This window comes from Trichosurus vulpecula, chromosome 1 (genome assembly GCF_011100635.1).
Source record: "Trichosurus vulpecula isolate mTriVul1 chromosome 1, mTriVul1.pri, whole genome shotgun sequence".
Lineage (NCBI taxonomy): Eukaryota > Metazoa > Chordata > Mammalia > Diprotodontia > Phalangeridae > Trichosurus > Trichosurus vulpecula.
The window spans coordinates 418,824,870-418,840,235 of record NC_050573.1 but is presented as its reverse complement, the minus strand read 5'-3'; the positions used below and the strand labels follow the sequence as shown (position 1 = coordinate 418,840,235).

General features: G+C 38.4%; 1 protein-coding gene across 1 annotated transcript in view; it reads left to right on the top strand.

Annotated features, from left to right (window-relative positions):
* Window positions 1-15,366, top strand: part of DHX29 (DExH-box helicase 29) — a 54,887-nt gene that overhangs the window by 4,207 nt on the left and 35,314 nt on the right. Inside the window, exons 2-6 of the mRNA XM_036765701.1 lie at window positions 3,518-3,591; window positions 5,418-5,531; window positions 7,386-7,515; window positions 11,455-11,600; window positions 12,825-12,953. Coding sequence (XP_036621596.1) covers window positions 3,518-3,591; window positions 5,418-5,531; window positions 7,386-7,515; window positions 11,455-11,600; window positions 12,825-12,953 — 593 coding nt within the window. The remainder of the gene's footprint in view (window positions 1-3,517; window positions 3,592-5,417; window positions 5,532-7,385; window positions 7,516-11,454; window positions 11,601-12,824; window positions 12,954-15,366) is intronic.

The window sequence follows — 15,366 nt, the reverse complement described above, 5'->3', positions numbered from 1 at the left end:
TTATGCCCACATGAGCATTGTAACCTGGAGTTCCGAGTTGTTTCTTTAGACTTCCAGTGAAAACAACTCTACCAACCCTTTATTATCTTCTCCAAGAAACTTTGAGCTTCCTTTACCTGAGTTTTCTTTGCCTTCTGGTTTCGTTTATGGTGAGAATGTATGTATTGATGGGGTACAATACCACCAACAGCACATCAGCTTCTTGTTGATAAGACTTAGGATTTGTTTTTGTTTTTATTTGGTAAATGCTTATTGAATTGAATCCTACACACTGCTACTAGATTGATCTTCCTGCTGTCCACTGTTAATAAACCTTTACTATTTGTCCGTTGCTACTAAATAAAAACTCCTTAGTCTAATGTTAGAGGCCTTCCACAATTAACACAGCCTTACCTTTGCAGTTTTATCCCACAGAGCTCCCTCACATAGACTCCACTTTCATAACAGACTAACTTATCTGTCCCTCCTCCCACAGAGACACTGTGTTTTTTTACTTCCACACTTTTGTTCGTGCTCTGCCTTGAAGGTCAAGCTCAAGTGTCACCTCTGGAAGTGACTCTTTATTCATCATATTGCACAGTAATTTATATTCTTCTTAGGTACTTATATTCTAGTTTATATTTATATTTTTCAGTGCCCCACAGGAACTTAAGACTATAAGTTAAGGAGTTTCTGATCTACCTTAGTAGGAGTTTCCTTTTACCTTAGGGAGTACCCCACATGAGAGTCTGAACCAAAATAAACACTTTATCTCTGACTACTGAAGTATAAGCTCCTTGAGACAAGGATTCTTTTTTACCTGGCACGCTTATGTCTTTGCATTGCATGTAATAGACATTTAATAAATAGTTGTTCGGTCAATGAATAAATAATGTAAATAGAAGCAGTTTCCACTTTTTATGACTTCAAATATCACTCGTTCAACTCCGATAAGTATAATAAAGATAACCTCTTAAATGTATGGAAAGTTTTAAAAGGTGATGTAATTTGAAGCAATTTAAATTGATTCTCATCGATTTTCGTATGATAGGGGTTTAAGTTCCTGACCAAGAGCTTGGTGCCTAACTTCATGCATATATGACCATTAATCAACCATAAAGGATATGCCTTTACATATTGTACATATAAAGTTTTCTAAAGGTTATATATTTTTAAATAAACCTTTATTGTCCGCTTTGTATGGAGCACTGTGCCGGCTACTGCAGAAGATTGGAAAAGTTTAAATAAGATAGGACCTTTACTCTTAAGGAACATAAAATCTAATGTGAAAATGAGATATCAACATTAATAGACAAAGTATACAATATTACATGGTAAGTGCACTGGAGAGTTACAAAACAAAGTGCTTTGTGAGGTCTTGGGGGAGGGAGGTTATTACCAGCTAAGGGAGACCAAGGAAGCTCTCTTGGAGAAGGCAGTCTTTGATTTGGGCTTTAAAGGATGGATAGGAATTCAGCAGATGAAGAAAGAGAGGAAGAACATGTTCTTTCTGCAGGCAGAGAGAAGAGCCTGAGCAAAGGCATGGTGACTGGAAAGCATAGTGTTTTCAGGATGGCAGAGAGTTACCCAGTTTGACTGAAGGATAGTAATATGAAAGAAGATTGGAAAGATGATGGTGCCAGGTTGTGTAGGTCCCTGATGCCAAGCTTTACTCACTAGTCAGCAGGGAACCACTGAAGATCTTTCAGCAGAAAAATGGTATAACTAGATCTGTGCAAAAAGGTTATCCTCACAACAGCATGAAAAGGAAGCAGAAGAAGTGGGAAGACCTGAGAGGGAGGATATTGTATTCTAAATGAGGAGTACAGGGCCTGTTCTAGGATGGTTACAGGAGGAATAAGAGGAGGAGAGGGAGGGTTTTGTTTACATTGTCAAGGCAGGACCTGGTAACTGACCAGATATGAGAGGAGAGGGTAGATAATTGAGGCTGAATACCATAAAGTTATGAATATGGGAGACCAGCTAAACAGTGCCACAGACAGAAATAGAAAAAGAAGGCCATCAGATTTAGGGGGAAAAGATAGTAAGCTTGTTTTTAGACGTGTTGAATTTGAGTTGCTAATGGATGTCAAGATGGAGTTGTCATGTAAACAGTTGGAGGTAAAAGGTCTGGTGCTCTGTAGAGAGGTCAACATGGAAACATGTAATCTACATAGAGCTGTCATATATATATCATTTAAACAGGGTAATATGGTTACCAATCATACACACTTTATTTATGCTATCCTTTGGAGGGCAATTTTGTGAAAAAATAATGCCCGAGATTTGGAGTCCAGAGCAAGCATTCAGAGACTCCCTAGAAATGATTTGGTTAGGATTTGGAGACTGGAAAATATCTGTGTAGATCTTGGAGAGGCTTCCTGAAGTCTTGATTTGGGTGATAGGATCTCATGTACTGGGACATAGAAACCAACAGACTTTGTGCTACCGCTTATAAATAATAAAAGTAATATTATGGGTACAATTGGTAGAAAGCTGTCTGTCATGAAGTTTTTCCTGACTTTAATCTGATTCAGCCATTTTTCTAACAGAAACTCTGTATGTGACAAAACATAGTAGAGTCAGAGTTGAGCCCAGATACACTCAGATGTTATATTCATTATGTCTAAAGAGAGTGCCTCATTAGATTATAACAATTATAATATTTAAACTATTAAACATGCTTCTGAGTCCTTTTGTATCCTTTAAGACATGGGTCCAAAGGGGTTCCCAGAATTAAAATTAAACAGTTCAAACAGGAATTTACTGACAGATGGTCTGAGAGTTACGTACTTTGAAAATGAAGTTTAGATAAAATTAGCTAGTGTTTTCAAATCAAGATGTTAATTGAGGGAAGTAAAATCTGTGACCTTTAAAATTATAACGGGCCCCTGGTCTAACCCTTGAGTGTATAGCTCTACAAAAGAAAGTCAGGTATTTCTCCTTGATCTTTCCCATTTTGAAAAGTTGGTTGAGGATAGAGTAACTTAGGCATTTTATGATAACAAGATTCTAATTTTTCTGCATTTTCTAAACACATATACCCTTTAGGGCCTCATTGTTAGTGGATTGGTAGTAAATTGGCCTAGCAGCAAAAGGCAGATATAAGGTGGTGAACCACTCCTACTTCCTGGCTCCTTGGACAGTGAACCAAATGAAGGCCCCCAAACCCATGCCCTTTAACCTTTGCCTTTTGCTTCTTTCCTTGCCACCACTCAACTCTTAAAGCCTGAGCCTTAGGAGGACAGTATTCTGATTAAAATAATTCTCATTAAGGTATGAACAAGTTCAAAATATGCTGACCAGCATATTTTAAAAGCAAACTTGTTATTTATTGCTAGAAAAATGCTGATTCATACAGTGTTACCTTGATCAGCCCTCGGATTAGAAATTGAAATTAACTTAGATTATTTAAAGAAGTGGAAACTGTACAATCCCCCAAAAGAAATGTTTGACTTTTTTCAATCTCCTTTGGAAGAATTGAATAAAATACTTTTAAAGTTATTAATCATTCTTTTTATGTCTTTGTTATATACAGGTCCAAAAATTTACAGTTTTAATTCAGCAACTGATTCTGGTGCACCTTCAAATCTGGATAAATCTATCTTGAAAGTGAGTAGCAAATTTTCAGTATTTTAAATTAAAATTTGAGCCATTTTTAATAATTTTCCCTTCCAAAACTCATTAGTGAAATACATTATTATGCTGTTTTAATTCTTCATATTATTTAAACTCTTCACTCCAATCTTATACCAATTCCTGATTGGCATTAAAGCAACACTGGATTTTCAAAGGTGATGTATACCAACATAGCACAAACTCTGGTGAATCCTACTGACCCAGCTCCTCATCTCTAGCCCATTAACTACTAGTTGCTGAGCTGTATTTGCCTGTAGTACATAATGAAACCATTTTACTTATGAAAGGCATTATCTGTGCTAAGGGAGATACTATCTGGAGGAAAACATTCTTAAATCCTTGAAGGGAGTACTTTCACATATCTTATATTTATTTGACCCAGGGCATTCCCTGGCCCCATGGGTTCATCACCCTCTTTAAGCTTTTCCTAGGGATCCTCAGAGATCCTTCTATAGACCATTGGTGACCTTAATTTGGATCTCAACCTATGATTAAGAGCCAGTGCCCTATAGCAACCTCTTGTTGCCTTGGGGTTTTTTTGTTGTTATGTTTTTCTTTGCTGAAAAGATGAAAAATTTTTCTGACTTCTCTATTTCAGGTATATCTTTGACATCTAAAGCAAATTTATCGAACTTTAGTCCAGGCAGTGTGGTCTAGTAGAAAAAAGCTCTGACCTGAACATCTTAGGACTTAGGTGCTTCTAGGTCTAGTTACTCTGATTACCAGCCTTGTGAACTTGAACCTCAGTTTACTGATTTATAAAATTATAATGTTACCTTACCGTGTATAACAAGATTGTTAAAAGAATTAAATGAAATATTTTAAATGTGAAGTAAGTGGAAAACTGCAAAGCATGATAGAGATGTAAGGAATTAAGAACTCTGGTAGAAAAGCAACACTGAATAATAATTCATTAACTATAACAAATTAGGGGAGGGGGACTAATGGTAAGCAGTAGACTAAAATGAATACTAGCTGCTGCTTTTTTTATCACTTTACATGGTGCTTCATTATTTTAACATGCTTTCCTCATGGCAGAGTGGTGGATTGGATAATACAAGTGTTGTCATCCCCCTGTAACACGTGAGAAAACTGAAATTTAAAAAAGAACAGGGGGAGCAGCTAGGTGGTGCAGTGAGTAGAGCACCGGCCCTGGAGTCAGGAGGACCTGAGTTCAAATCCGGCCTCAGATACTTGACACATGTACTAGCTGTGTGACCTTGGGCAAGTCATTTAACCCCAATTGCCCTGCCAAAAAGCAAAAAAATAAAAAAAAAAATAAAAAAGAACAGGGGTCAGTAAGTGGCAGGGCTGATGCAGACGCATGTTTTCCAATTCCAGCCCAGTCACCTTTGACTGTCACTGTCTCACTTCTGTTGTTTCAGGTTCAGGGGAACCTTAGAAAGAACTTGAGCGCATTTGTTCTCCCAGACTTGTAACGTGGGAAATAATGGACCATGGAAGTTGCTGATTTTCAGTGGTTCTCCACTATGGCCTGATTTCTTTTGCTGCTTCATTTCTTTCAAGTCATGTCCCAGGGCCAATTTGTATGACTTAAAGCCCTAAAAAATGCCTTTTTTGTTTGTTAGGATGAGAGGTTTTCCTACCATGTTTTAGATCATGTTGCCATCATTTCATCATATGGTATTACTTTTAAAGAGTGCTGTCACACACATAGTTGCCCACATTAGTAACTTTTTTGGTTTTTATGTGCAGATCTGTGTTTTGTGGTGAAAGGAACTCTACTATGGCATCTGAATTAATTTAGTTTGTTTTTTATGTACCCATTTCTGTGACAGGTGGTAATTAACAGTAAACTGGAACAGAGAATTATTGGAGTAATCAATGAACATAAAAAGCAAAATAATGATAAGGGAATGATTTCTGGAAGACTTACTGCCAAAAAATTACAGGTATCCATAAAACTTCTGCTGTTTATCTTTCTGTAGATTATTGTTGTGATTTTTAAACTTTTAATCTGCTATCCTACTTAATTTGGTCTGTGAAGTTTTCACGGTGAAACTATAGAAGTTATTTAAACCCTTTGTAAAATTAATAACAGTTTTTAAAGACAGAAATCTAACTGCATGTGAGAACAGCATGACATTTCTAGACTCTGTTAGTATTTCATGGTCATATTCATTCAGCAAAGGCACTAATAGGCACTATGGATACAAAGTAGATATGTCACTTGACTTTTTTCCCATGAGTTTACATTCTATTCTAATTCATGGGAGGGATCATATACAGAAATAATTACAAGTCTGGAGCTGCTTGTAAAGATTCATAAAAATCCCTAGGGAGTCAGTCAACCAGCTCTGTGTTAGGTACTGTGCTAAACTCTGAGGCTACAAAAAAAGACAAAAAAAACCCTTCCATCTTCTGAAGGAGCTCTTAGTCTGGGGAGATGAGAAGAAGATGCATGGAGGGTTAAGTTGGAGGTAATAAAGAAAGGGAAGGCATGAAGGGGGATTAGGAAAGGTTTCTTGTAGACAGGAGGATTTGACCTGGGACTTATAGAAAGCCAGAGAGGCCTGGAGGCAGAGATGAGGAGAGAGAGTATTCCAGGTGTGAGGGACAGCTAGTGAAAATGCCTTCAGTCAAGAGACAGAGGATCTTATGCAAGGAATGGCAAAGAGGCCATTGTCACAGGATAACAAAGAGTTCATAAGGGATCTCTGGGGTAAGGAATGAGCAACTAAGGTGTAAAAAGACTACAAAGATAAGAAGAGGCCAGGTTATGAAGGACTTTGAACACTAAACAGGGTTTTCTATTTAACCCTGGAGGATGTAGGAAGCCACTGGAGTTTACTGAATGAGTGGTCACATGGTCAGACTTATTCTTTAGGAAGATCAGTTTGATAGCTGAGCAGAGGATAGACTTAGCTGGGAGAGATTTGAAGCAGGAAGACCAACCAGCAGGCTTTGGCACGTGTCCAGGCATGACATAAGGACCTTTACCAGGGTGGTAGCAGTGTTGAAGAGGGAAAGGGGTGTACGTGAGAAATGTTATGGAGGTAGAATTGACAGATTGAATTAGGGAAGGGTGTGTGAGAGTGAGGAATCAAGTATGATACCATATCTAGGTTGTAAGCCTGGGTGACCCGAGAGAATGATAGGATCATTGATAGTAATAGGGAAGTTTAGAAGGAGGGAGATTTGGGGGGGAAAGGTAGTAAGTTCCATTTTGGATATGTTGAGTTTAAGACATCTATGGGACAGTAGTCCCACTAGGCAATTGAGGACGTGAGACTGAAGGTTAGGACTGGATAAGTAGGGTCAGTAAATCGTCTGCATAGGGATGATAATTGAATCCATGGGAGCTGATGAAATTACAAAAAAAAAAATGGCATCTAGGGAGGTGAGAAGAGGGCCTAAGACAGAGCCTTGAGGAATACTCATGATTAATGGACTTGCCCAGGATGATGATCTAGAAAAGGAAGTTATGTGACAGGTGGGAGAACCAGGGGAGAGTAGTGTCATGTAAACCTAGAGAGAATGATATATCAGGGTAAGAAGGTGACCAGCAATGTCAAAGCTACAGAAAGGTCACAAAGCATGAAGAATTGGCCGAAAGGGTGATTGTTCCAAAAAGGAGCCAAAACTTGGGAGTCTGAACACCAGCTTGGACCAGAACAACGCTGATTGTCACAAATGTTTAAAAAAAAAAAAAGTCATCTGATATGCAAAAGCAAATAAAAAACAAAAATGAAGGAAAATTAATATTCTTTCATCAAATCTGAGTTTTTCGTTTTTTTCCTGTGTAGGATTTATACATGGCTCTGCAAGCATTTTCATTTAAAACAAAGGACATTGAGGAAGCCATGACAAATACTGTTTTATATGGAGGTGATCTTCATTCTGCCTTGGATTGGCTTTGTTTAAATCTTCCAGATGGTAGGCAAAATGGCTTTGAATACTTGTGGCTTTTGAGCATTTTCTGCTTCTTACATGAAATTTGTAACAAACTCTTTGTTGGTATTTGATGGTTTGTGCCCTTTAAAGGCAGTCCTTTTTTTTTTATGAACAGAAATTTTTCTGCCTTTTCTCTGTTCATTTAAGTAGTCAAATGTAATAATGAACTAATTTACTTTTGTATGCTTTAATAAAATGTCCTTTAATAATGATATGTGATTTAAAAAAAATCCTTTAATAAAACGCATGATTTTTTTCTCATATCTTTAGTTCTAAAATATTGTTGCAATCTTCTGTTGCCAAGTATTAGAAGTGATATTTCAAAAATAAAAAAAGGTCAAACTTAAGATACAAAGAAATAAAATATTTTATTTATTACCTAAAGAAATTGAGAGTTCTGGTGTCTGATAGCATCTTTTTTATTAAACTGATAGGGGCGTGGATCCACCACTGAATGGCCTATAAATAGGGTTGGAAAGCTAATATGCAGAACAGTCTCATTACCAGTAGATGTCAGTATTTGCTGCATTTTGACAGTACTTCAATTTAGGAATATATTTTTCCTGTGACTACCAAAATGTAAGTTAAGACCTAAACGAAGGTCATTTAAAGTTACGCCTTTGTTTTGAGTCCATTGGAACAAGTGAATTTAGAGTGGCCTGCTGAGTTTGGTATTATTTTCTATTTGCTTTTGTGCCAGAAGTCTGTATTTGCTCACATGGTTACTTTCCCCTGATACCAGGTACATTAATGTAAAAGTAGTTGATTTCTCCATGTATATTTGTTTTTGTGGAGTCATCACTTCCAATCTTAATATAGAATGTTTAATTTGTAAAAAATGACAGGCAAAATAACAGAAGAAACAACTGACACAATTGTTGATTCAGTGTCCCTGAGTCTAGAAATAAAACACATTGTGATTTAGGTTATAGGATTAGAAAAATACTGTTTATTTCAAAAAAATCCATCTCTATATTGCCTCTAGGATAAATGCCTCTTTTTGTGATTTATAACCCTTCACTGTCTGACCTGAGCCTATCTTTCCAGTCTTAGTACGTTTTTTATTCCCTTTGACAAACTCTATAATCTAGCCTACTGCTGTTCCTTGTACAGAGTTTTTCTTTGCACACACTACCTGCTGTGCCTCGAAGGCCCTCTCGCCTCCTCTCTGTCTCTTAGAATTTCCCAGAGTCCTTCAAAGTTCAATCCAAGCATGGACTCCTATCTGAGGGGTTTCCCTCATCCCCCTAGCTACTGGCACCCTGTCCTTAGGTTACTAATGTATTTAATATTTACGTATATATTTAGTGTTTTTTCATGAATATGTGTTTTCCATGATAGAATGTAAGACTCTTGAAGGGAGGGCTCATCTCATTTCTGCCTTTGTGTCCCTAGCGCTTAGAATGAGTGAAAGGCATGTATCAAGCACCCGTGTGTCAGGCATTGCAGACAAAAGTGAAATAGTGCTTGCCTTCCCTGAAGAGCTTATAGTCTATCAGGAGTGGGCTACCGTGTATATGCGCAAAGTAAATATAAGGTAACTAGGGGTAGGGGGAGAGGCACTAGCAATTGGGGGATCAGGAAAGTCTTCATGAGTCAGTTGGAGTTGGGCGTTTGAATTGAGCTTTGAAGGAAACTGTTAATTCTGAGAGGTGGAGGGAAAGGAGAAGAGTATTGGGGGGCACAGAGTACAGCCTGCGTGAAGACACAAAAGCCAGGAGATGGATGGGGAGGGCGTGCTGTGGAAAGAAGGACCGAAAGGCCAGTTTGGCTGGACCTAAGAATGGCGTATGTATTAAAGCTGGAAAAACAGGTTGGAGCCGGATTGTAAATGTTGAACAAAGGAGTTTGTATTTGATCCTAGGGATCCCTGGATGGAACCAGGGGAGTTTCTTGAACAGAGGATTTAGAAGTATCACTTTGTCAGGATGTGGAGGATAGGTAGGAGAGGGGAGAAGTGAGGCTGAGAGACCCAATCAGGTGGTTATTACAGTCATTCTGGTAAAAAGTCATGAGTTCTTAAACTAGTATGGTGGCCACATGAATGGAGAGAAGGGGACAGATGGTGAGAGGTGTTTTAGAAGTATCATCAAGACAGGGTCATTGAATATGTAGAGTGTGAGAGAGTGAGGAATGGCGGTACATTAGGATGAGTCGGGAGTTTCGGAGGTTAGAGTATAGGACCACGGTTCTCTGGTCCTTGCTTCCAGCGGACCTCTTGGTGTTCAAGGACTGAGGAAGAATGTATACTAAGGGCTCCGTTGCGATTCCACCTATTGCCGTATTCCACGTATAGCATAAGCAAAAGTACAGAATTGAGACAGGTTAGTGAATGGGAGGAGAAAAGAGGGGCCGTCTGGACAGAATCTCAGCTCCACAGGGCCACTCAGCCGAGGAGAGGGCATGAGGCACAAGGCTCAGCGGACTGACAGTGGGAGACGCCACTCCTCTCTGCTTGTGGGTCGGTGGAGAAGGGCACATTGTTACGAGGTAAAGAGGGAGCTGGGCTTCTGGGGGCCTGATCAAAAATACCTTAGGGCTGACTTATTGGAGTATGGGAGCTACCTCAAGGTTGACTCATTTGCGTATCAGGCTTAGCTGCCGCCTGTTCCCTAGCAGGGTAGGGAATGACAGCTGGAGGCCTTCTTGTTTCATGTGACCATGGGGACCACAGCCAAAGTCCGTACGTACAATAAAGGGTAGTTCGTTTGTCGAGTTTAGTTTCTGGAAGCATGGTGGTACCTCAAGAGTAACAGGGAAGTTTCCTTTCTCAGAAGAGCTCTGTGAGGTAGATACTGTTCTTTCCATTGTAGCCTGACAAGTCAGGAAGCTGAGGTTAAAAGGGCTGGATGACTTGTTCCAGATCACATGGCTAGTTTAGTGTCTGAGGATGCATTGAAGCTCAGGTTTCCCTGACTCCAAGTCCAGCATGGTGTTCACTCTTCCACACGGACTTGGCAAGAGGAATTCATAGGCAATTATTTTAACAGTTTTGTTTTATTTAAGTGAGGAGAAGATAATGCTACAGCTTACAAAAAGGAGGAGAACCCTCGTCTTTGAGAATAGCATGACAAGGAATACTGGCGCAGAAAATGAAGTCATTAAAGGAATAGGAAATTAAAAAACAAACAAGATTTTAAAAGAAAAAAAGGAACGGGACAGCAGAGCATAAAGAATATTGCAAAAAACAACTTAAGTGACAAAAAAAATTTGAAGCTGGGCCAAAGGAGAAGTGCTAAAGAGATTTAGGGGCAAAGGAAGAAAGTAAAATTTGTAGCATTTGGGTGGAGATTAGAAAAAAGTCTACATTAATTGAGTTCAAAAGATCCATGGCCAAAATTAAGATTGAGCTGTGGCAAAAAGAAAGAGTAGCATTTTAGAGAGACAATCAAAAGGATTTGGTATATATGCAAAGAAAGAGAAAAAGAGAAATTTAAATTACATTATGTCTGCCAAGTTTTAGGAATTCTTTGCTAGCAACTGCCGCCTTGGAATCATTGAATTTTAAAGCTGGAAGGGACCTAGACAACATTTAGTCCAATCCTCACTCCTTTTGTTTTTTAAATAATATGAGAAAACTGAGGCCCAGAAAAGTACAGTGACATGTATCAGGTCATGCAGCTAATAAGTTGTCAGATCCCGTTATGACAAAACTCCACAGAGAATATACAAATTCAATTATTTTACTACAATTTTGCAAAAATTGTTTCAAACAAGTGGGTATGATGATTTTTGGCATAATGGCATTTGATCTATAGCATTTGAGAAAAGTGTAAATTAGATGGATTTTTGAGAGGCGATGACCCTAGTTTGAAATATACAAAGAATAAGTGGGTTTTCTTTTCCCTATTTGATAGCTTCAAGGCCCTCTTTGTATATATAATTTTGTTTTGTTTTGCATTAATTGCTTTCCTTTTCAAGATTCCCTTCCGGAAGGATTTAGTCAGGAGTTTGAAGAACAACAGCCTAAAAGCAGGCCAAAATTTCAGTCTCCTCAAGTACGTGCTACGACTCCACCTCCTCAGCCACCTAGTACTAAAAAAAGGGAAGATGAGCCTGAAGTTAAGGTAACTTTAGAAATCAACAATTTAAACTTGTTTTAAAAAGTCAAATTTATGTGCCTTATAACTATTTGCAATAGAAAACAAATCTTGGTTATTACTTTTTTCTTTTTATGTCTCCTTTCCTCCCTTTCTCCCCACCCCCCCCCCACCTCCCCCCCGCCCAAGCTGCTCCTCAACTCATTTCTCTCCTATGGTACGATGGAAATAGTCAAACACCTGGCTTTGGACAAGTTTGTTCATTTCTCTGGATCATAGTTTATCCATCTGTAAAGAGATGGGACTAAATGACCTCTAAAGTCCCCTCTAAATCTATATTCCTATAGTCCTACTTCTGATTTTCCCAAAACTTGGAGTTCTCAGGGAAATGTTAAGTTGGATTAACATTTGGTGAAACTATGACTCAGTGCAGCCATTTTGGAAAACAGTTTGGAATTACGTAAATAAGTGGCTAAAATGTCCATCTTCTTTGATCTATGAGGTTCCTTCCCTCTAGGAGGTCATTGATAAGAAGAAAGTCTCCATTTACCCCAAAATATTTATAGCAACATTTTTTGTGATAGCAAAAAATTGGAAGCAAAGTAGAGCTCATTGACTGAGGAGTGGCTAACCAAATTGTGGTACATGAATGTAGTGGAATACTGCTGTGCTATAAGAAACAAATATGATGAATACAGAGGAGCATAGAAGGGATTTGTGTGATCTGATGCAGAATGAAGTAAGCAGAACTAAGAAAAATATGCACAATGAGTACAGCAATGTAAGTGGATATCACAACTACAAATAACCAAAAGTGAATGTTGCAGAATTAGAAAGAATAAATCATGGTTCCAAAGAAAAGACATGAGATGATGTCCACCCCATTCCTTTGCAGAAATGGGGGAAGTCCATTAGGTGTGGAATACTGCATATATTTTCAGACTTTATAGATGCATTGATCAGTTTTACAGATTTTTTTTCTTTAAAAAATTATTTAATATCTGCTGTGTCTCTCTGGGAAAGGTCAGGGGGAGAAATTCTGATGGTATAAAAAAGATAGCAATAAAGATGTATGTTTTTAAAGTTCATTTTATATTTGTTGAGCCTCAGACACTCTTCACGTCTTTTAAATTTTATTTATAAAATCAAGAAATTATCACTCTCAAATTTGATTCCTTTCCGTTATGTTGATATTATAAAGATTTTTCACCTCTAATCATCATTTTTCTGATGTTTACTCTCTTTGCCTAGCCAAAAAATGTAGAAAAGGACAAAGAAGTGAATATGAAAGAATGGATTTTGCGGTATGCTGAACAGCAGAGTCAAGAAGAAAAGACTGAGAATTCTAAAAGTTTAGAAGAAGAGGAAAAATTTGATCCTGTAAGTTATAGATTTGTGACAGATTTTATTTTAAAGGATAATCAATTGACAAATATTTGTGTGGTTACTGTACATAAAGCTCCTTGCTAAATCTTTTGGAGAAATAGAAAGCAGTATTGGAGATATCCCTGCCCTTGGAGTGTTCCAGTTTTATCTATGTAGCTATCCTTCTGTCAACGAAAGATTACTTAAAATACAGAACAGTATATCAGGACCATGGAAGCTCAGAAGAGGAAAAATTACTTCTGCCAGAATGGTTAGAGACAACAGGTAATAAGAATTTAGCTAGTCCGAGTGGAGAGAATTACATGAACAAAGATTCAGAGACAAGGCTGTACATGTGTTATCTTTCAAGGACACTAAATAAATCAGCTTGTCTACGGAAGGTTGGTGTTCCAAAAATGAAGTTTGAAATGTCCGTTGTAATAAAATATGCTTGTTTTTGAAGGACAGGTCAGCAATTTAGAATTTCTGTTGTAAACTGTTGAGAGCTCTTGGAGGTTTTTGAGCAGAGAAAAGTGGTGTTTCAGAAATAACAGTTTCCTGGCATCATATGGAATAGATTGGTGAGCTGAGAGATTATAGCTAAGGAGACCTTTAAGGAGGCTGTTGATAGTCCCAGTGGGACTTAAGCACCTGATCGAAGGTGTTCTGAATGGAGAGAAAGAGCTTATTTAGTGTGTGAAAGAGCAAATACTTAAAACCTTGTGAGAGCTTTCTCTTTGGATAGATTGAGGCACAGGCCACCCTCAGGGAGAAACAAGCAGGAATAGTCACTGAGGTGCTACAGATTTTGTGGGGGTGGCTTGTTTTGGGGGCAGCTGCCTCAAAGATATAAATGAAATTCACATAAATGGGACTAGTGGTTGGACTGAATGACATATGATGTCCTTTCCAACTTTACAATTCTGTGATAGATTTTTGGGGGGAGGATAGTAGGGCTACATGAGATTGTTTTGCTTTGACTAAACCTTGTAAGGAGCAGTATGGCCTACTCTATAGCGCTGGTCTTAAGAGTCAAGAAGAACTGGATTCAACCTGCCTCTGACAATGGGTTGACTATGGCCAAGTCACTTAGCCTCTCTAAACCTCAGTGTATTTATCTATACACTGTAAGCTTAATTCTACTCATAATTCTAAGCCTTTTTCTCACTTAAGGCTGGTTCAGTGCCTGTACACAAGTGTAAAATGCTTGTATGGATTTTGTAACCATGTGTCTACTATACACTGGGGGAGATGAAAAGATAATAAGATGTAGTTCCTGCCTTTGGGAAGCTTATGTGCTAACAGAGTAATAAAATATGAATATATGCAAAACTACAATATAAAATAGATGATGACCAGTAAGTTCTTTTCAAGATCTAAGGCTCAGTGTCATTTCTTAACCAGAGAATCAGGAAAGGCTTTGTGGAGAAGTGGCATCTGAGCCTGGATCTTAAAAGATGGGTAGAATTTGAGCAGGGGAGGGAGTATGGAGTAGGAAAGCAGCCCAAGCCCTGGAAATGGTGTAGACAGAGGTACAGAAAAATGTCACAGGATGTTGATGATAGAATGGTGAGTAGACAAGTTTTGATAGAGTATAGAATCCTTAGAGGGAAGAAGGATGAGAAAAGGCTAGAAAGGTAGAATAATTGGCCTTGAATAATATGCTGATACGTTTGATTTTATGGGGTAGTTAATAGGAAGCCATTGAAGGCTAAGCTTTGGCATACTGATCAGACTTGGCCCAAACGGTATGTGGATGGCCATAGTAGACTAGGCACCTGGAGACCAGTCCTAGAGGACATGAAACTTCTAATGACTACAGATGTGATAAGCATGTAACCCTCCTCTTGATTTCCTTGCTTCCAGAGCTCCTCTGCATAAGGCCTATCTCCACTTAAGATGGAGATAAATTCCCTAGACAATGATAGTACTTTCCACCTGCCCCTTCTTTGGGGCATAAGGTCCCCATAGCACCAAAGAGCAGGAAACTCTGCCCTGATTCATTGTTTTGGGTAATACTGAATCCTTCCGGGTTAGTACAGCCTGCTGCATACTGTGAGATCAACAATCTACAGTGTGGAGATCATAGTGACTGCAGCAATTGTCTCTAATCCTCTTGTATTCTTATACTAAACTTTGCCTGAAACTATAACAAGTGCTTTGAATGGTCATTCTCTTAATCTGTAAGCTTGATTGTCAGACACATCATTACACAGGCTAAGGGAAGTGCATAGATGAGAAATCTGAAACACCCTATGACCATTCCTTTGTAATCTTTTAAATCCCTTCCAGTTTTGATGTTATGATTCTGTTCTGTGACAGTATTGGTGCTAGGAGTCTGAGGCTTGGACTTCAGTAATAATCGTAGGGTTTTAGGATTAAGAGCTGGATCTTCTAGTTCAGACCCCTTCTTTAACAGATGAAGAAA